This window comes from Topomyia yanbarensis, chromosome 2 (assembly GCF_030247195.1).
Source record: "Topomyia yanbarensis strain Yona2022 chromosome 2, ASM3024719v1, whole genome shotgun sequence".
In the NCBI taxonomy this organism is placed as follows: domain Eukaryota; kingdom Metazoa; phylum Arthropoda; class Insecta; order Diptera; family Culicidae; genus Topomyia; species Topomyia yanbarensis.
Window position 1 is genome coordinate 13729765 of NC_080671.1, and position 23446 is coordinate 13753210.

At 37.6% G+C, this 23446-nt stretch overlaps 1 protein-coding gene across 1 annotated transcript in view; it reads left to right on the forward strand.

Moving 5' to 3' along the window:
- The first annotated feature begins 2684 nt into the window (after window positions 1–2684).
- Window positions 2685–23446, forward strand: part of LOC131681384 (GATA zinc finger domain-containing protein 11-like) — a 132017-nt gene continuing 111255 nt past the window's right edge. The window contains exon 1 of the mRNA XM_058962138.1: window positions 2685–5007. Within this exon, the coding sequence (XP_058818121.1) occupies window positions 3593–5007 (1415 nt within the window). The 5' untranslated portion in view covers window positions 2685–3592. The remainder of the gene's footprint in view (window positions 5008–23446) is intronic.

Genomic DNA, 23446 nt, shown 5'->3' on the forward strand with positions numbered 1-23446 from the left:
GAAAATCGATCTGATTCACGATTTCTAGCGAATTAGTCATTCTGGCCATTCGTGCCCGTAAAATAGTTAACAAAATCATGAGATCTTATTCATGGATAGGTGAACTGGTTCATGATTTCTTGTATAATAGTCACGCCTAATCATGTCTGCCCGTGAAATAGTTCACAAAATCATGAAATCTTATTCGTGAATTGATTCATGATTCCTAGTATAATGTTCACGAGTGACCATTCGGGCTCGTGGGATAGTTTGGAAAATCATTAAATGTGATTCACGATCTATTTTGAGGTCATGCAATTTACACGTGAACTATTTCACAAAATTTGGGCTTTTTTATGAATCGTCATATAGTTTTGTCCAACTTCTAGCGACTAGTTATAGGTGTGAACTGCAAATATAAGAAAACTATTAGGAATTCTAATTGTTCAGGTTCAATGTGATGTCCGGATAGAAAACGAAAAGTGTGCTGACCACCAAAATTGTTACAAATGTTCGGAAATCAAGAACATAAATCGCGTTAGTCTGGTAGAAAAATCCGATAGTAAACTCATGAATAAAATATCACGATAACGTATTGACAAACTACGAAAATTGCGATGAAGCTCAAGAAATCATGAACATCGTTTAAATATCGGTTTTTTTTCTCGATCAGAAACATATAACAAAAACATTTCAAAACTGTACCTGGCGTTGTTGCTTGTTATAATTTGCTGTTATTTTAACTACTAACGAGACCATATTTATAACACAGCTTACTAAAAAAATTGCATTCTGTTATAATCTTGTAATTGCGTTCTGATTGGATTAGTTGATATGCTTTATATAATCCATTGTATCCTCAAATTCAGAACAAGAATCACAACAAAAACTTAACATGTTCAGAGAACCACCATGGTAACCCAACCAAACATTGCAATGTAAATGTATATTTTTGGGGTGAGCTAGTTTTTTGAAAACATAAATAGTTTCATGAATTTCAGGATTTTCGTATGTCGTTCAGTTCAAGAAATTGTGATAATTTGTTCACGAATTTAAGTTAATACGCAATGGAGGAGTAAGATAAGGATTGTTAGCTTTATTTATTGATTTAGAAAAAAATAAAGATTTAATTGAAACTTCAATGTTTTCCCGCTAGAAGACCAAATGCTAGTTTTCGACCAGCACACCGCGATAGTTTACAAGGGTCACATTTACTAAGCCGCCTATAAAAGCGGTGTGTATCGTGCATAATAATAACAATAATAATAAACAACAGCAACAGGAGTAGGTAAAAAGATAGCCGGACCCGGAGCCGTAACAGCTGAAGTTGAGCCAGGCAGCATATTTTTTCTACGTTTGCATGGTTTCTGTGTGTTGCTTTGCGGCTTTGGAAACAAGTAGGGTTGCTCATGTTGTTCGTGCGTCTGGTTTGAATATTGTTTACAGTTTGTATTCGGATCACTTCATTTTTTATTTTTTCAAATAAAATTCCTTTAAAAAAATGTTGCAGTGTGCAGGGAAAAATTATCGACACGTACTTGTTTTAAAAACGTTTTTATTTCTAGTTTTTTAAGTTTATAAAATCGAACATTTTTCAGTCAATGATAAATCGAAAACTATTCCATGCATGATTTTTTTTAAATTTTAATTGTTGTCTTCTCAAATGAGCTCATTGAAAACAAAAATATATAAATTAGTTATGGAATTTGCGTTTCGATTTCGTCTAATAAGAATCCGACAGTAAGTTAGTGACAGGAACAAAGCTAGTGCCGGATTGACGCTAGCTCCAAAAAATAGAGACTCAATTTGTGTTCTTGAGCAAAGCCCTAGTTAAGCGTGATGTCCCGCAAGAAAAAAGGGCATTAATGCTGACGAGAACTAATGAAATCGAAACATTTGGTTTGGCCTAGTAAGTCAATGAAAGATGCACTATACTATATTTCTCTTTAGTGTAGAACAATTTAGGTGAAAACTATTTTTCTCCATTAAGGAGAAAATTGTTTAAAACCATCTTTGCGCGTGAAGACTCCTGTCACTAAGTTATTGTCGGATTCTGATGAGACGAAGTTGAAACGCAATTTCCATAACTAATTTAGTTATAGGTTTTGTGTTCTTTACGCGCAAATATGGGTTTAAACAATTTTCACCTTAATGGGGAAAAATAGTTTCTATTATAATTGTTCTTCACTAAGGAGAAATATAGCATAGTGAAATTGTATATATTTTTGTTGTCATTTAAAATATGTACACAGCAATTGTTATTAACAACTTTCTTTTATGCAATATTAATTCCCAAAAGGAAAATTGGATCAAACCAATTTGCGCATAAAGGACACAAGACCTAACTTAAATTCAGTTTGATTTTTGTGTTTCGAGTTCGTCTCGTCAGTAACTAGCACCAACTGGGTGTCTAGTTAGACGATGTATCTAAACTAGTACCTAAATTAGCACTAGTTTTCTTTTAACGGGGGCCATTTTTGTAAATATTTGGATTCATATTGTGAAGATTGTGTATACTTTTTTAAGTCGATTTCGGAATATCTTACCCCCTGTAAGCACCCCTACTGACCTAATCGTTTTAATCGACTTTATACGCCTTCCATTCACATCAACACGCACTTATACTCCCGCTATGATGGTGTTGGTACGGGCATTCCGACTCGCTCGAAACACCTCCGGTAGTGGCTCGGCTGTGAGGTGCACTTTAGTTCGCGTTTGTATATCGGTCGGACGGTTCGTGGAGTAGCAAGTACTAGCAGTAGTTTGGATGCGCATGGGATCCTCGCGTACGTGTACGATGTTACGGTTTGAGAAAGAAAAAGTAGTTCGCGAATCTGTCGAGACGGGAGTCACTCGACCTCTTCGTTGAAACAAGTTTGCTGCTTTTTTGCTGTTCAATTTGTGCGCGAATTTCAGCGATTGAAGGGTGCCCGTTTGGGCGATTTCACGCCGTTTTGTAGTAATCCACTAAGAGCATCTCGTTGCCGACTCGAGAGACCCATGGGGTTGGTGTTAAAATCGCGCTTGCTATTGGAGTAAATTAGATGAATGGTGCTACCCTTCAATGAACGGAGTGGTGTGTGGATTAAGTCACCACGACTGGTGAAGTGAATGCAAGTGTATCGTCGTCTTTGGAGGTTGCTTGACCGTAAAGTGACGAGAAGAAGCGCCATCGAAGTTCAGTTGAAAGTGAGAAAAGTAGGTCTTGTGACGATTTGTAACCGGCGGACGCGCAGTCAGCTGGAACTTCGTGGAAGTCTTTTTTTTTCTTCAAGCTGGTGATTCACGGCTTCTGCGTGAAGAGGTCATACCGAGATTAATCATTACTGCCCTTGTCGCGTTTCGGCTGATCTTGGCTGTTTGTGTTAGTTAGAAGAACTTGACCGATGGAATTCCGCTGTTCGTTCATGCAAGAGTGACGTGTCTCAATTATCAAGTTCTGGTGTCGATTTACTTAAGACAAGTGGCTAGAATCAAGTGTTATCAAGATATTTGCACGATTGTTTGTTTGTGCGGCGAAGATTTTTTCAAGTGGTTTCGTGTGTCGTGTTTTTGTGTTTGTCTATTGACAAAGATGGATTACTCCTTTGCAGGAGAATAGTCAGTGAGAACAATGTTAACTACAAGGAAACCCGGACCACCGGTCCCTCCAAGGCCAAGTGCTGCTGCAGTGGCTACTGCCTTAGCCAAACATCGTGAAAATTCTCCTAACTTGGTGGGAGTTCATACACTGAAACCTCCTCATCCAGGACGCACTATCGTTTATAAATCGCCTGCATTCGAAAATGACAAAACTTCACAGCAAATCGTATCGAACGGAAATTACACTACTAATACCGATGTAAATCATATGTCTGGCAACGGAACGGAACGTTCTTTCCAGAAGTCCGAAATTTACGTCGGCTTATCAAACGGCTACAATGTACCACGTCCCATCCACCCTGCCGATAGCTTCGCTAATCGCTGCAATAATAACATTAATTCCAACATGGAAAACAGTAAATTAACGTACACATCAACATGCAGTATAATTGAGATAAACTCTTCCTCGTCGGCATCGACATCGTCATCGTCCTCCCCAATGTCAACGCTGCATAAGTCGGACTCCAAACCATGTCTTGCCGGCGTATGTAATGATCACAATCATCATCTTAATTCTGCCGACGAGGATGATACCGTCGTTAGCCAAAAACTTAATGCCTTCAGCCATCGGCTCATGGGTCCGTTAGAAGAGACTACAATTAAGCGCAATTCGTCGGACGTGATTGTGATCAATTCGACGTCCTCGGAGCATGACAGTGGCACCGAGCAGTATTCGGCGGACACCAACAGCATCGCAAGCAGTAATTCGCTTGAACGGGAAAATAATTTTAAAAACCTTGGAACCCGCAAGGCACACATGACCGAAATCATCATCGGGCATGGAGCCAATAGTCTCTCCACCAACAACAACACCACCAAGGTTGTAACCAATGGAAATGCCACCATAATTGAAGCTCGCAATGATGCCCTCCTCAACTGCAGATCCTCCTCTGATTCAACTAATCATGTGATACGAAGTTCGTCAATTTGTCTACCCTACCGTCCTGAGCCGGAAGGTGGCGAACATGTGACACCCTTGAACGATCAGAATCGGGGTGTTAAACTTATCAAACGTCATGTAATCGATCCCAAAACAATCGATTCAAAACTAAGTGAGAAAAAAGTTGCATTTCACGAACAGCTCATCTCGGAACTAACCGCAATGAGAGTTGCTCACGAAAACACAATCGACACTGTTTCCAGACGTCAACGATATCCACCGGAAACTCGATCATCAACGGATGTTTCTCCGAATGGAACTGCCACCCGGTTGGCCAGAATTCGAACTTCCGATTGGATCGAGGTAGGAGACAATGGGAAAGAGGTGGTTCTCTCCAGTTGCCAAATAAGTTTGGAAGATTCCGGAATGGAGGACGAGGAGAAACTAGACGATGCGTCTTCTGGCGTGGGGGATTCCTGGGATAGCGTGAAGGATGCTGAGGAACGGTAAGTCACGTTTTTCGCATTGCTAACGTTTAGCGCTGGGGAATGTGTGCGAGCATTGTTCTCGGCTTTTCTCATCGAGGCAGGAATAGGTTGAAGGTCGACTTGTTGCTCAACCAGCCGGTGACTATCACTGGTTGGTGTCTACATTAGCCTGTTCAGATAGAATAGCTATCGGCGTGATTCATGCCAAACTAGGATCGCTCAATGATTTATAGGTCGTTATTTGCCGTCGATTGTCGGAGAATGATTGGTTATGACAAACTGTTGCCATGAATGTTTGGCATTGTGTTGGGAAACGTTATTTACACCAGAACCATTTATGCACCGTATAGTACCATATTTCACTGCCAAGCAACCTCGAGAACATCCTACGTCGAAATGCAAATTTAATCGATCGGTCAATCAACGATTTTGCGTTGTTTGCCAAGTACATTCTACCACTTGGTCAGTGCAAATTTTCGCTTCATGATTAATTCCAATACAGCTCCCCGAGTGGCGGAAAGTGTATTGCACAAACATTACACTTGAATTCTGACCCTAACACTAGCTAGCGATTTTTGTACGTATACTGTTTTGCTATCGTGACCAAGCCTCATAGTGCGATATCATCGCAAATGTAACCACCACCGCCCACTGGTTTAACTGTCGAGCATGTTTTAGTTCTGATTTAGAGTGTACATACAAGTACATACCTGTAGTTAGAACCTTGCTGGGAACGCCGCGTGTTCGGCCGAACGGTAGTCCACTCACCTGGGAGCGGCAGTGGTTTGAAAAATCCACTAACGGCATAAAGAATGCAGCCGTAGCAGATGAATAGTGAAACAAACTAGAAACAAACTATTCATACATTACTAGTTCCAGCTGTAGGCACTTGATTATAGTCTGTCGTACTGTTCAATGTCGAATCGAGCGCACTATCGGAAAGTTCTATTGTTGTTCGGTTCGACATGCGCTGTCCGGTGTGTGAATTACGGTTTGTTATCTGGCGGTGTTTTTTTTTGTTGCTGGAAATGAATTTCAGTTTTTGTCACAACAAAACTGGGTTTCATTAGTCTGGAGGTTTTGAAACTTCTGACGAATGTTGAGTTTTGTCACGTGGTGAAATTTTGTTCGTAGAAAAAGGAGGTGTTGCCTTCGCTCAACTCTTAACTTTTAACTCTTTCCTAGACAAAAATATTTTTAAAGCTTGAGTTTTTTTCTTTTTTATTAAGGTTTATTTGACACGGCTCAATGCGTTAGCACAACTGAGCCGTGGATATTTTAAGTATCTGCCAGATCTTGTTGACTGATTTATTTCGTAAAATTATAAAGTTCGTGGAAATCGACTACTGACACACTATTATGCGCTGTTAGGCTCTCTGCAAAATAAACTCAAATATCGCTTCGACAAAATTCCTATCAAAGTTGGATTGATATGCAGTCTTTGACAAAGTTGTAGACAATGAATGTATTTATTTTATTTCTGCTTTCTATGATTTTTTATGATGCATGCAGTGCCATCTAGCGCCGGTGAAAATACAAGCCATGTAAATTTCCATGTACATCATCGAACAACAACTTCGATCACGTTGATCCGGTAGCTAGACTAGTCCGATTAGGTTCAAATTTTGAGCAAAAACTCCCTTGAAAAGTTAATGTTTGCGCTTTCTATGCGGTCAAAGGTTAGAATAAAAGTTTAATAGCCGACTGATAGGTGGCCCGATTGGGGTATTTTTTGTTCTTCTTTTGTACATTCGTATCGTCGATTTTTCCTAAATTTTTATCTACTTCCTAAATCATTTCCTAAATCTTGATTTCATCTTCTTTTTCTTGATCTTCTTGAGTTCATACTACATCATGACCCAATAGATTTCGATTGAACGAAGTTCAGAACAGGTCTATGGATTTATGTAGGTACATGGGGCCAAAATGCACCGAATTAGCCTCATATTATTGCAGCACGCTCATGGGATAGCAACAATAAGCCAAATCCGGCTAAAATAGTGGTTTACGCTGCCTTAAAAATAGAAAAGAACGTTTTTGAAGGGAATTGTAAACTTCACCATTGCAAGGAATGTTTTGCTACGTTTTTCATAGATTGCCTGCCAAATAAGATATGTCGAAGTGAATTCCGAAGTTTTCTTCCTTTATAAAAACGATCATCCACTCCAAACTTATCATTTCAGCCGGCTCCCGAGATGCGGAGTCATGTTTTATGGGAAGAATTGAGATAAATCAGGTTCACACTTTCGTGCGTCATTCTAACTATCTCTTATGTAAAAACATCCAGGGTATCTAATTGATACCCTGGATGTTTTTACATAAGAGATACTATATTTGATCAATCTCCTTTTTGGATATAGAACAGGATTTCACTGCAAACTTGGTTTACTGGGAGAATTGGGGTGAAACGGTTTCGTTCGCTTCATGCGGTTATTATTGATATGTAGAATCGCTTCCTTAGGCAATTTTACATACGATATACTAACTTTGGTCATTAACATTCAGCTTTCTTCCAGTTTAAATAGTCCGTCCTGAAAATAAACTCAAACGAAAAGAGAAATGATAGTTTATGTTTCTTAGAATACTTCAAAGTTAAGCATTTTGATAGAACACCTTAATGTTAGTCTATTGACTTAATGACAAATTCGAGAATATCTGAAGGTTTGGATCCCGCTGCTTTGAATGTATGAATTTGCTAGATGCTTGTAATTTTTCAGTTTTTCGACTTGAAAGATTTCTGTTTTGGTTTTCAAAATTATCGAAATACTTTTGTGTACGTAAAGGCGGTTTAATATTAATAAGTTTTACACATAGTTGTGAAAATCCATGCTTTTTATCGTTACAAGTGAAGTGAGTTGAACGGATTGCTTGCTTGTTAATTTTTATATATAAGGGGGAACAGAGACGAACAAAAATTAAGCAACGGCTCTTCGAATCTCAGATTCCTTAGTTTAACATTGTTTGAGCAATAGTAGGAAAAGTTGTGCGAACTTAGTAGAATTACGATTAGGCGATTCCAGCAATTGTTGGTTGTTCTTTTTCAAAATCTAACGAAACATTGTGGAAGCGAAGATTTTTTTATTTCGTTCATTTGAAACTGCTTGTTGCTTTGGCTTACCTGAGCCGTGGGTCGTTTTTATATTTACAATATACAATATGTAAAGATTAAAAAATTAGTCGGCGCTCATTGGCTCTTAAACACGCAATTTCTTAGTTCTCGGGAAGATCGATATTATCGGAGAATCCATTTGCTGTTTGTGAGATTAGTGCGCTTTCTCTCTAGCTGTCGTATTCGTCCATACTTTCATTACTACTGTTATATTGAGGCTCACGGTTTTTGATTTAGTAGAACTTGACACAGTGTTTGTTGAGTGGAAAATCGTTGTTTCTTGAATAACAGCTTCTGTATGGGTAGCCGTTTTTATTGCGGCTGATGATGTTGAATAGGGGAGGTTAGTACGATTGATCCCACTTTGTTTTTTCTCATAACTTTTCAATGAAATAAAAATTTCAATTGCAAAGTTTGCCAGCTTGTAGTCTCCATTCGTATTGTATAGAGCTATGAATAATGTTTAAATCCGAATACTATGTGCTGTCACAGTAATATAAACAGTCTTTAAAATCACACTCTTAGAAAAAATTAAAATTACATTTGACGTAAACAACGTAGCGACGTATTTTTCTAGGATTTTATATGTTCTGATATTTAAAATTAAATATTGTGACTCTTTTGATTTAAAACTCAGACTGAATGTAAAGCAGTAAAGTAGTAAAAGCCAAACAACTCACATCTTTACATGTAATTAAATGTGAAATTATGTGAATTGGGACGCTCCTGTTATGTGCATCTGGTAAGACATAAAGTTACAATTTTTTTAATGTGCATGTCAAAAAGAGGTTTTTGTAAAAACGTGTGATAACTTGATCCCTCGCCAACTAGGGCTAGAGAAACAAAGCACACTATGACTTATAGGCGCGAAAGTTCAGTTAATCACCTATCCTGACAAATAAATTAATAGGACTGTTTTTTTAGATGCACGACAAACATTAACCCCAGTAGAAAGTCATGACAAGTATTTGCGGTAAATCAGTGCTGTTTAACTTGCTTTTCCAATCTTCAATAATTTATACCATATTTGTTCACGAAAAAACCAGGTACGTTATGGAAATGATGTTTTTCTATTTCTATACATTTCAAAAGTGTTTAAGGAAACTAATGATAGGGATCAAGAATACCCAGTGTTACAGGGATCGACGATACATATTGCATGAGGTGAATGAAATTTAAAAAAAAAATTGTATGTGTTGTGAAACTTTTTAGTCGCAAAACGTGTTTTTCTAGACAAAAGCCCCTAGTAATCGTACTTGAAAATATTCGTGTATAATTAGTTCGACGATCTCATTCAACCATTTAAAATAGTGTAAAAAGATCTTCCAGATGGATTTAAACACATATTTTCTAAAATATTATATAACTTTTCCAAACTAAATGTAATACATCAGTTGGTTTTTTAAACATCATAAACGACCAACTTTTTTTATATTGTGATAACTTTATGCGTATAGATTATGAGATATGGCCAGGGAATCAAATATCCCCAAGGATCAAGTGTCTTCACTTTCCCCTAAGGTTTGTTAGATTTGATTGCGGTAGATGCATTTTCCTCAGTTGCTTCCCTTGAGGGCCCTCCATGGTGTTCCATCTGGCCACAGAACTGGCATGTAGGAATCTGCCACTTATAAGTGCATAGTGTTGTCTGCTCAATGATAGTGCCATGTGTTTGGAATGTGTCTTCGGCACGGTTTATTTGCGTATCCACTACAAATTTTCTCCTATGTGGAACGACAAAGTGAATTTGCAAACGTCTTCTTAATTAGCTGCTAAACCATGTAAGAGTATTTCCTTGCACAACATATGGCTCCAACACATCAATCAGTGTACGATGGTTGATTGTATCAATGGTTCGTTCAAGTTTTATTAAAAAATGCGAGAAAACCTAGGATTTTTTTTACTTATTTTTATATGGAAAATTAAAAAATTAACTTACCTTCGATAATAGGCGTAAGGGCGCATATTCTTGGGTGGTGCATAAGCATGGGGGATCCGAGCCAGTGCTGGTTCTTTGATCTTTGAATCTCATGACTCATAACACGATGCTACAAAATAAAAATAATTGAATGTACTTTTAAAGTGATATAGTGAAGGTTGTAGGTCTGGTCAAATACAACATATTGATCAATTTAATAAACCCTCAAAAGCTTGATTTATAGCAAGAAAACGATTTTTTGGAACTTTCGGCACTAAACAAATTTATACGCGGTCATTTTTTGACCGATTTTAAATTTTTTGAGTGTTTTGGAAAAAAAAGAAATGGCATTATGAAAATTCTCATTATTTTGCTTTTTTTCATTAAAAATAGGAAAATTGCTCAATATTTTTATTAAAAAGCGTCGTTGTTTAAAAAAATTAAGGACAACATTTAATTCCGTATCCAACGACCCATTTATGATCAAAATCGGTTGAAAAATGGTAGAGACTGGTGGTTGTTTTCATCTCTTAACTCACTCGAACTGTTGTTCTGGTTCGTGAAGATGGCGAGTAACATTCGTCTGTAACGAATCGGATTCGCTGTTTTCAGAAACAGGGACGACAATCTCTTATGGATGGAACCTCTTTCTTAGTGTTTGAAGAAACCAATCCACGCGAGCAACATCAGCAAACACCTACAAGTAGTTTAGATGCATGTAATATCTATTTCTTTCCGTTGCTAATATGTTTTAATTTACTCAATAGTGTAGGAAATCTCTATATTCTTCCACTTTTTACATTTACTCTGCCCTAACATTATCCGTGCAAACTAAAAACTATCTTTTTTGTGTCCTACCTCACTCTATCTCTGTTAGACTTATTTTTCTTTTATTACTATATCTTAAATCACTCACTAGTACAATAAATTGCATGTTCTCTCATATACACTCACAATCTCTCCCATTCGAAACGTACAAACGCTCGTGACCTTCGCGATAACACAAAGCTGGTCACAAACGCGAACATACAATTGCAATCATCCACACATACTTAGGCTCGCTATCTCCACATTCAAACACCCTGATAATTAAATGAATGTTTTAGCGAATTTACAAACGCGGTCTCTAGCATTAACCCACCGCTCGCGCGATCATGAATCAGTCCCGTTCGGAAGTCTCTACCCTCGATACTAGCAGCCTAGCCTCATGCCTTCTGTTAGACCAATCAAAAAATTTCGCTCATATCCACTGGACAACACGTTCCATGGCGACGTGACCGGGAACTCTAGTGTAATGGGAGCACTCACTCTCTTCTAGCATCTGAACCCGTACACTGAAAATTAAGTAATCACGGTCCGCGCAATCATCTAAAAGCACGCGAATATGCGAATGGGCATACGGTTATAAAATCGAATTTATTCACGCGAAGTCACATACACGCACATAAACACGTCAACATACAAATGCTTGAGCCCTCCGCGATCATCCACGCAACCTACACCCGCGATCTCGCAAACATGATAACATCCCAGTGAGCACTTATAAATTTTCCAACGCGGTCTCAAGCGTGAACCTGCAAACTCCATGAATCGATTATTTCCGGAAGTCTCTATTCTCGGAACCAGCAGTCTAGGTATATGCATTCAATTGGACCAATTAAAAAAAGAAAGCTCTCATATCCACTGGACAACACGTTCCATGGCGACATGACCGGGAACTCTAGTGGTATGGGGTAAGTCACTCCCTGTCAGAATGTGATCCGTATACCGAAAACTAAATATCAGAACGAAGGTCCGCGGGGCCATCCAAGAACACACATGAATATGTGATTGGCCACAGGGTTACAAAATCGAATTTATTCACGCAAAGTAATATACACGCGAGCACACGCGACAAACACGTCAACATACGAAGGCTGAAACCTTTCGCGATCATCTACGCACACTTACGTTCGCGATCGCGAAAACTTGATAACACCCCAGTAATAATGTGAACATTTTAGTACTTGCAAAGTTACAAACGCGGTCTCAAACGCGAACCCACAAACGCGCGCGATCATGATTCGGTCACGTCCGGAAATCTTTACCCTCCATTCTAGCAACTAAACTAACCAAAAAATCAATCAAAAAATAAAGCTCATATCCACAAAACAACACGTTCCATGGCGACATGACGGTGAACTCTAGTGATATGGAAGAACTTACTTTCTTCTAGAATCTGAACCGCACACGAAAAATCACGGTTCGCGCGCGATCATTCTAGAACACATGCGAATATGCGAAAGACACACGGTTATAAAATATAATTTATACATGCGAAATTACATGCACGTTAGCACACGCGATCGAACACGTTAACGTACAAATGCTCGATCCCTTCACGATGATACACGCGATCGCGAAGTCCCTTCGCCCGCACATACCTGAACTGTACAATGAATATCACATTCAGAATCACGACCCGCTGCAGTTGGCCTAAAGCAGCGTTTTAGTGGACGTCATTCGCCTGTCTCGTCTGCAATTGTAGTGTGTGATTCTGATGGGGAGCCCTTCCGAGGATAGCTCTACAGCTCCAGTAGGACAACTCACAAAAAAAAATTATTGAGCTAACGTTCGATTATTGTTGTTATTGGATTACAGTCAAAAAACTATTTAAAATCCATTCGTAAATTCTATTACGTGGGATTTTTCGGACAAGGGTAAATCATGATGAACATTAAGATATTCACAATTTTTATATGGTGTAAATTGGATTGCTTGCATTTCTATCTTCGTATTCTTTGTATTCCTTATATTCACGGGAGGAAGCACAGGACCAAAGCATATTGTGACAAATGTTTATTGCTCCTCTTAGCGTTTTCAATATAAGTCAAATTTTCCATAATAATCGTTTGTAGTTTCTTTGTAGTAAATTTCCTAAAAAAAAGTATTTCTTCGAAAATTTCTTCAAATCTAATTTTAGGTTTTTTTATTTTAAATACTCCAGTTCTATAAGAACTTTGATATACGTCAGTTTTATAAGAAAACTTAAACTGTTTCGATCAAAGCTGCTCTTGCTTTACGTTTCCTTAGACTTTCGGAATGTGTTCATGATTTGGATGTACCGACAACTTATAATGAATTGTTTTAACGGTTATATTTGTATTTGTCCCTAATCTGTCCAAAGTTAAATTTGCGTTGATTACGCCATTGTACCTAATAAATAGAGAACCTCTGAGAGGTAAACGGCTCTCATTTTACGAAAACGCGTTTAAATTTTAGGTTCCATGCCAATTTTCCCTTCAGTTTAGCAAAAGGTTTCCATTTGCTTCCCAGGTTGAAGGTGTATGGATCTTTGACTGTGTTTGTTCTAGAATGTTAGTTATAAATGTTCTGCTATTATTCTCAAAAGATTCTGATCATTATAATAATGTGCGGTTTGGAAGCTAACCGTGCCATTTGAGAATCGACAGCATTCGTTCAGGTAAAACTTATTTCGCCCGGTCATGTATAATTAAAATAATAGCTTCTTGTTCAATTAATTCTTAGCACTACCGAAGATTTTGCAATTGCTCCATGTACTAATTTACGCTGCCCCGTGCTACCCCGTTCAAGGATTTCTCGTAAGATTTGACTACAATTCACAAGATGTCAAGGTTTCTTCTAAAAGCACCGTCGATGGGCTTTTGGAAAGTTTCCCCCGTCGAATCCATAACCCGTCGAATAGCAGCGCATTAGCATCTTAAAATGAGGGGAAAGGACTAAACTAGCCGTGAAAATGGGTAAAAAGTATCTCAACTGGGGTTTTTGCTCCACTGCTTGTGTAGATTGCCAAAAGCGAACGGACAAAATGATTTTCAAGTGCACGCTGCGACTTAACTAGACCTTGATGTGCGTGTGCTTATTAAGTACCTCCGGTGCAGTAATTTTTGATCACGTTGGGTACATGAGAAGGCCGGCGAAGGTTTGAACGGAACGCAGTGTAGTGAATTGAGTCTGATGCTGTCCAACTAAGTGGAAAATTGAGTAGTAAAAAATAGATCACGTTTGATTGACGGGCCTTTTCCCACGTGTTGGGCTAGGTGGTTTTAACCAACTGTATTGACCTGGTTTCGCTACCTTTAACGGTTGGGAAACCACTGGTACTAGATGAACGAGGCAGAATCGAACAATTGATTATGAGTGTGACGGTGTGTTTTCTCACAAGACATGTTGCCTCTTATAATCTCCAATAATGTATGGATGAACCAACGACATTTTTTTTTGTTTGCTTTCTTACAGAAGGCACGTTTTGATAAGCATCTTTTGTAGTTTTATTTTCGTTCGAAATATGAAATCATTTCAGTGGAATCGTACGGAAGAATAAAAGCCTCTTTGGCTTTCTAAAAGTCTGTAAGCTTTTTTTTCGTCAAGCTAGTACAACATACTTTTACTAGTCGAAATGCCGTCCATGCCAAATTGTTCCATTGTCGAACTCGGAAAACTGTTATAACTGTGTATATAAACTGAATCCATCACAATAGAGCTTCCAACAGTCAATTATCGTGATGTATCTTCCGTTAACATAATGACCTCCATCACATTACAAGTCCATTGCTTTCTTCGCTTGTCATCATCATCCGCCAAAAAACAAAAACAAAGAAAAACTCATTTCTTCTCGACTTGAACCACGCGAAAACAAACCCCATTAGCACAGTTTTTGACCGCAATACCTAAACTACAAGGACTGTTCACGACTATGACTATGACGATCACGATGACTGACCGAAAACAGAGAAATAAATGACAGCCAAAATGGTCTGTTTTGCCGCCATGGCGTGGCGCTGAAGGCTCGGCTGATGGTCATTGCCCATTGCTTTGGGTTTAGCTGTTACAAATATCTACTGCTGCCGGCTGGCTGATGGTCATCAGGCCGAGAGTACGCGAAACCCAATTTCAGTTGTATAATAAATTCAAACTAGTATTATATGGACACTTAGGTTAGGTTTTCTCCATTAGTTAGGCGTTGCTGGCGGAGAGCACGCTTCGTCGAGCAAACGCAATCTCGCTTTTTTCATATCTCGAGTGTGCGCACATGCTAAACTGACCCGCTATAGTAGTAGGTTCGAACGAAACGTAATTGGGGAGATTTTTGCACATATGGGCTGATCAGACTAAATAAAAGGGGGAAGACTCAATCCACGACATGAAATCTCGGTCAGCAAACTCTTTCGTGCAAATAACCGACAGGCGGTTCGTCTGGCTGGTTTTATGAACACGAAATGGTTCAAAGTTTTAAAATATATAACTAAATATTAGCGAACATGTAATTAGTTGTCTTGTACGCTATGAATGTGGTATGAATCATCATCGCGACTGAGCTACACGGGTGTTCCGAGTCCTAGTCAGATTGTTCGATATTGGGCCGCCACACTCTAATATCCTTGTGCCCAAGCTGCACGTTCAGTTCTTTCGATTGACCATAGCCAGCGAATACGGGGTCGGTCCAGAAATCGACTATTATTTTCAGGTTCTCTGTTGAACATCATTTTACTGGGTTTACATTACCGTATGCATGCTACACGTTTAATCCACTAAAGTCCACATACATACAAATATTAACTTTTAAATATACATAGACTAGCTAATACCCATCGTGCGTTGCTGCGATTTTCAACGAAATAAGAGGAAAACATAATTTGTTCCGAAGCGCCATCTAGTGGGCAGATAATCCCCAACCAACAGCATAACAAATGCCTACTAAGTATAATTTTTTACGGCAATCGGTTAAGCAGTTTGGGAGTTCATAAATCATATATATACAAACATCCAAACAACTTATATTTAAACGTTCTTACCTTCAGAACGCCTTAGAGATTTGATGGAATGAAAGTTTTCTAAATTAACATTCGTAACGGATTACATCTTTTTACATGTAATCTACGGTAACATAAGGCCAGATTGCACGTACGTATCTCGATTTTGTCATATCTTATGCAGTTTTTTTTCTTGGTTAAACTATTTGAAGTTTATCGTAATGAATTTTGCGTATGATGGAACTGTAAACTTGAGGTACCTATTTTTTGTTCTGTGGCTAAGTTATACAGTGAAGCGAAACAATATTGGAATAGCGATACCTCAAATTATATATAGTGAATAAGCTGGAAGGCGGCGAGTCCAATTATTTTGTTTTCTTTGTTCATAGCGAAGCGATTTTTTAGTTTGTGGTATCAACAAAATGAAACATTAGGGTGCCAAAGTAATGTAAAAAGGAATCACAATATGTGTGTAAATGTTGGTGGTAATTATTTTAAAGATCTTTCCCGGAAAACTTTCCTGGCTTTCTGACTATGTATAACATCTTCACAAAAACGGATTTAGAATATTCGTTGTTATTGTCTCCAATCTCGTTCTAGCAATTATTAAAAAAACCACGCGCGCCGCATCAGTTACATGTTCGACCGTCAAAGTCAGTCGTTCTATCTGACAGCTTTCCGTCCGTTTCAACCATCTCTTCATCTATTTCAACTGTTGCAGTAGTTTCACTCATCTGCTGCTTAGTTACAATCAAATATGAGGGATTCCATGAGAAACCGGCCGACCACAAAATATGACCATCGTCGATTCGAACGAAACTTTGAAGTTGTGTTCGGTTTATGAATCTCCATTATTGTCTCTGACAATTGCAATATTTTGATACAAGAGCAATTTTTAAAAAGGGCCTAAACATTTGTACGTCCATTAATTTCAAATTTGTTTTGTTCGATTACTGTATTTTATACAGCAAAACTTTATGAGAACGAGTTTCAGGGAATGAATATTTATGTGCGAAAAAAATATACACTGAAAAAATTTTTGTCATTTTTCACAAAAACAAAAATTTGTGTTAAAAATTCAAATTGCAAAAACAAACATTTTTTCTATTTTTTTATATTTTAGAAGCAAAAACCTAAAGAGAAAAGAAATACCCTCTCGCAGGTTGATGGGATTGACGGTATTGTAAACATCATCAAGCCACAATATATTCAATAGAGTTATCTAAATATAAGGACCTTCGCTCTTTTTAGTTTTTATCTGCACCAAGTTCTACTACTAGAGGTTAATTAGTTCTCATGTTAATAATCCACCAAACATTATGACTACTGAAGATTTGATTTATATAAGAAGCCCGCTTCAAGATGTTGATTACAATACGCCTCGATAGTGGTGTGTCGAGGAGGCCGGGAGGGCTGATATGAGCCTTTTGTCTGTTCTATACCTTTCCTCTATTCACCAGCTCATAACCAACAATCAACCAGTAATAAATAGATAATTGAGAAAGGATGTGCTATGTGTGGTGATTGGCTATTCAAGTATTAGTAGTGTTTGAAGTACTAATGTATGTCTCATGTGATGATCATAACTTCAGCTGTATCTTGTACCTATCTAATCTATTACGTCTCTCATGTATTGTCTTTTATTTCTTCTTTTCGAGTCCTATACTGCCATTCTACACCCGCCTTCAGCTGAATCAACAACGATGGTGATAGTGAACGTCTTAACACTCACACATTCTCAAACGCGGTCTCAGCGGGAACCTACAAAAATGCCATCGCGCACGCGATTACGAATCGGTCACGTCCGAAAGTCTATCCTTGATCCTAGAAGCCTAGGTCCATGCCATCAGCTGGACCAATTAATAAATTACGCCCATACCTATTAGACAACACGTCTCATGGCGACATGACCGGGAACCCTATCGATATAAACGATCCCACTCTCTGCCAGAATTCAAACCGCGCACTGAAAATTTAATATCAGACTCTCGGTTCGAGCAACCATTCAAGAACACACGTTACAAAATCACGTCAGCGCACAAACGTTAGAGCCCCTCGCGATTTTCCAAGCAGCCTACGAACTCGCAAACATGATTACACCCCGGTGATAAGGTGAAAATCTCAGCACTCATAAACTTACCAACACGATCTCAAGTGTCAACCTACAAACTCCCGCGCTCGCGCCATCATGAATCGGGATCGTCCGGAAGTATCTATCCTCGGTACAAACAATCTAGGTCCTCGTTAATTATTAAAAAAATAATAAAATTGAAAAATAACTACCATATCCACTAGACAAAACGTTCCATGGCGACATGACCGGAAACTCTAGTGATATGGGGTAACTCTCTCCCTGTCAGAATGTGATCCGTACACCGAAAACTAAAGATCAGAATGACGGTCCGCGAATATATAAATCGCCGCAGGGTTTCAAAATCGAATTTATACACGCGAAGTCACATACACGCGAGCACACGGGACAAACACGTCAACATACGAACGCTTTAGCCCTTCGCGATCATCTACGCACACCTATGCCCGCGATCGCGTAAACTTGATAACACTGCGGCAATTGTGTGAACATTTTAGTACTTACGAAGTTACAAACGCGATCTCAAACGCCAACCCGCAAATGCGCGATCATGAATCGGTCACGTCCGGAAATCTTTAACCTTTATTCTAGCAATTTAGGTCCATACATTCAGTTGGACCAATCAAAAAAAAAATAAAGCTCATATCCACTAGACCACGCGTTCTACGACGACATGATTGGGATCTGTAATGATATGGAAGAGCCCACTTCCTTCTGGAATCTGAACCGTACACAAAAAATTAAGTATCAGATTCACGGTCATTCTAGAACACACGCGAATATGCGAAAGGCACACGGTTATGAAATAGAATTTATGCACGCGAAGTTACACGTTAGCACACGCGACATACAAACGCACACGCGATCGAGCGCATTAACGTACAAATATTCGAGCCCTTCGCGATGATACACGCTATTCCGAGTCCCTACGCCCGCACATGCCTGAACCGTACAAAGAATATCACATTCAGAATCACGGCCCGCTACAATTGGCCTATTGCAGTGTTTTATTGGGCGACATTGCCTGTCTCGTCTGCAAATTGTAGTATATGATTCTGACGGGGAGCCCTTCCGAGAACCTAGCTCTACAGCTCCAGTAGGACAACTCTCGAAAAAAAAACCTAAAGAGAAAAGAAATATTTTGAATGTGATTGTATGATGGAGAACTTATCGGTAAAAAAGTTTTTCTAACAATAACTTTATACATGTTTTTAAATTTCATACTAATTGACATACAAAACTGTAATTTTATTACAGAATATAATTTCAACTTTCATTTTAAATCAAAATGTATTTAACAAAAATCTTCCAAAATGCGATAGTTTTCGAGATATTTGGAATTTTGTTCCAACAAAAACAGTGTGATTATCCTCTTTTTAAAAGTTATTCGCGTTACCTCATTATAAAATGTCAAAAATCTAATGTTTATCGTTTTAAGGACGTAAAAGAAACTTTTTCAGTGTATTTGGATCATGGAGAAGCATTCAATAAAAAAGTTTTCCCAACAACAACTTTTGACATATTTTTATAATACATACTATTTGCAGTCAAAAATATTCTGAAATGTAGTAGTTCTGAGATATTTCAAATTTCGTTTTAACAACGCAATTCTTTTGTTTTCTTACGACCTTTTCAGAAGTTATTCGCGTTTCTCCATCAACAATAATAAGTTTTTCAAAAGGCCCATAACATTTCCTGTGACTTTCTCTTTGACATCAAGGTGATATTGTAAACCATTTGAAAGCTATACAAAAACAACCAAAATATAATTCAACCATAGGGTCTTATGATTAAACTAAATAGTTCAATCATATTTTGGTTGCTTTCGTATAGCTTTCAAATGGTTTACAATATCACCTTGATGTCAAAGAGAAAGTTACAGGAAATGTTATTATTGTTGATGGAGAAATGCGAATAACTTCTGAAAAGGTCGTAGTAAAACAAAAGAATTATGTTGTTAAATCAAAATTTGAAATATCTTGAGAACAACTACATTTCAGAAAAAAATTATTGTTAGCATTTTGATTTAAAATAGCTTTTAGAATCATATTCAAAAAGAAAATTGTATTTTTGACTGCAAATAGTAAAAATTATAAAAAGATACCAAAAGTTGTTGTTGGGAATTTTTTTTTATTGAAAGCTTTTCCATGATCCAAATACACTGAAAAAGTTTCTTTTACGTCTTTAAAACGATATACATTAGATTATTGACATTTTATAGTTGGGTAAAGCGAATAACTTTTAAAAAGAGCATAATCACACTGTTTTTGTTGGAACAAAATTCCAAATATCTCGAAAACTATCGCATTTTGGAAGATTTTTGTTAAATACATTTTGATTTAAAATGAAAGTTGAAATTATATTCTGTAATAAAATTACAGTTTTGTATGTCAATTAGCATGAAATTTAAAAACATGTATAAAGTGGGCGAATGACCTAACGGTTAAAACCCAAAAATAAACAAAATACAAAAATGCAAAATACATGTATAAAGTTATTGTTAGAAAAACTTTTTTACCGATAAGTTCTCCATCATGCAATCATATTTGAAATGTTTCTTTTCTCTTGAGGTTTTTATTCGCAAAATATAAAAAATTAGAAGAAATGGGTTTTTTACAATTTAAAATTTTAACACAAATTTTTGATTTTGTGAAAAATGACGCAACTTTTTTTTCAGTGTATATTTTTTTCACACATAAATATTCATTCTCTCAAACTCGTCCTTAGAAAGCTTTGCTGTATAAAATACAGTAATTCAACAAAAAATTAAATTAATGCACGTAGAAATGTTTACGCCCTTTTAAAAAATTGCTCTTGATTCAAAATAATATTACTGATTGTGGAAAATGTTTAGTCTTCCATGGCGATGAAATGTGTAAAGTTTCATAGGAATCCAAGGTGGTCGATCAGGATTTTAATTATTTTCGGACGGATCTTCGTGGAATTCCTCATATTTGGTCTTGGAAAAGTTCGGGTTTAGCCACTTCAACCAATCGCTAAACATAAGCAGTATAAGATTCATTAGCCTGCTGCACTTATTGAAATTATCACCGATGATAAACAAAAATGTGTCAACGACAAACAAGTTTACTTCCGGATTCTCCAACATTTTTCTTATGTGGTTAATATATAGGATAAACAAAAGCGATCCTAGTACACTGCCCTGTGGTACACCAAGATTTAATTCGGCATCCGATGATGTAAAGCGTTTGTGCCTTGTAACTTGCGTTCGTCCTTCCAAGTAGAGTAGAATGGGGTCAAATAGGTATGGGCACACAATAGGTATAGGCAGGCATTATCTTTGCTATGTCATTGCAGAGGTCGCTCATGTTGTGTGAATTAGTTACACGGTAGAGAACATCGGTAACGACTGTCATTTCGGCTGTTATCGTGGATCAGTTACAGTAGTTACGGTGTCGTTTAATTTTTCACGTGTTGTTTTTCGTCCTTAGTACAGTACATTTAATCAATGTAAAAAAATGTTAAGTGAGTTTTTTCTTACGTAAAAATTAATGCTGAACACGAGTATTGTGTTGGTTTTTCGATATTTTTTGTTTTGAAAAAAGAAGGGTATCAACATGAAATATACGTTTGGGGGCACGGCAGGTCAGCCATTTGGGGGCTCAATAAGTCAAGCAATTAAGAGGAGCGTCTGGTGTAAAGTGCTCAAAACAAAAGTTATTTTGTTTTACGATTTTGAAGGCAAGGTAACAATAGAGTGCGTAATATTAGGATTGCTTTATACATTCATTGCGCACAAAAAAAATATTTTCAGTCACACAGAGCCACATATACAAGCGTTCCAAAAGTAGACGTCCAACCATTGTCTGATATGGGACATTCAATAAGTTTTGTCAAGCTTCATGAAAACCGAAAAATCTCATATTTTACTGTAAAATTCGCTAATTTTTCTTCAACATAATAAGGAGAATTTTTTTTATTCATTTTCACAAATTGGGCATCCTCATAAAAAAAATCAAGTCAAATCGTTGATTAGTTTTTGAGTTATCGTGTTCGCCAATTTGAAAAGCTGTTTCGAGGAAAACGCTATTAAAGGGTGTCCCACATCACATTGCATCACGGCAAAAACGCTGTAGAAAATGTCCCATTGTGCATTTTCTCTTGAAAATTTGTGTAGAAGTAGTTTAAAGTGTATTGTTTACACTATATTTTTATCTATTATTTTGTTCGGCATGCAGTCAATCTGGTATAATAAAACAGTATCTGTCTATTTATCCGACGTTTCGGCTCATGTATTTTGCCGAAACGTCGGATAAATAGACAGCTACTGTTTTATTATACAAGATTGACTGCATGCCGAACAAAATAATATCTAAAATTCAAATCAGTCCACCTGAGCAGCTACCAAACCAAGATGTATTTTTATCACTGTCACTTTTTCGAAAATTGTTGCCGATAGATTGACATCTGCGTGTGTTCTAGCAAATACGCGCATGGAATGCATGGCTGTTAAAAAAAAAGAAGATCAGCGTGACCACCGAGATTTCGGGAGACCTTTCTGGAGGTCCAATACTAACAATTAAGCGGATAAAAAAAATTGATTATCTTTGCCCACTTCATCAGACGCCCCCCTTAATTTCAATTGAAGACTTTCAGCCATTTTACAAAGCTCCACTGCGCAAAGCATCAAATCGAGGCCGAAAGTGACGTAAAGCTGCACTTCTCACTGATTCAGTGATGCTGGAGTCATTACGAGCTGAACAAGCAGCTACAGATAAGAAAACAACCGCTGAGGCCACAAAAAATTTTACCGCAGAAAAAAGGGGAGGCAGCAGAACGGGAGAAACAGAAACGGCAGAAGAAAAAAGAATCCAATAAACTGCTATGAATCGCAAACATGGTCGTCCCGCAGCCAAGCAACCACGTGGACCGAAATACACAACTTCTATTCCACAATCTGGCGACGACGAGGACACCGAAGGAGTCATTAGGAAGTACAAAACCAGACGCAACTACTGAAAAATACACGTTCTTTCAACATTTCCCTACATTGTTTAATGATTTTTCACATTTATTTGCCACTTTCTCAATTTCTTACTTGAATTACGTCAATGAATACCTTTTATTATTTGTGTTATCAATTTTTAAAATATCTGCAGTATTCATACGTTTTAAATAAAAGTAGAACTGCTGATTTTCTAGGCTTGTGCAACGTTTTGTTTAAAACAAACTATTTGTTGCTTGGTTAGGCTACCATCAAAATACTTTAAACGACATTTCAATTACACACATGAATCAACACACTTCTGTTAAATGTACTTTTCGTAAAGTGTTTATTAGAAAAGCGCGAAAAACGACATAAATGTGAAGCAAAACTCAAAGGTGAAAGTGGTATATGCGCAAGTCTACAAAAACGACACCTCTCAAGTCACAACCAGCTTCAATTCACATTTATCTTTTTTATCTTTTTTACAGAGACATTTCTAGATAAAGTTTAAATATAATTGCACGTAAAATAGGTTCAGCTTTATAACGTCCATCCATATACGCGTCTAATGTCAGGTTAGCAAACATTACGCATGGCTATTGAAGTGGGTAACAGG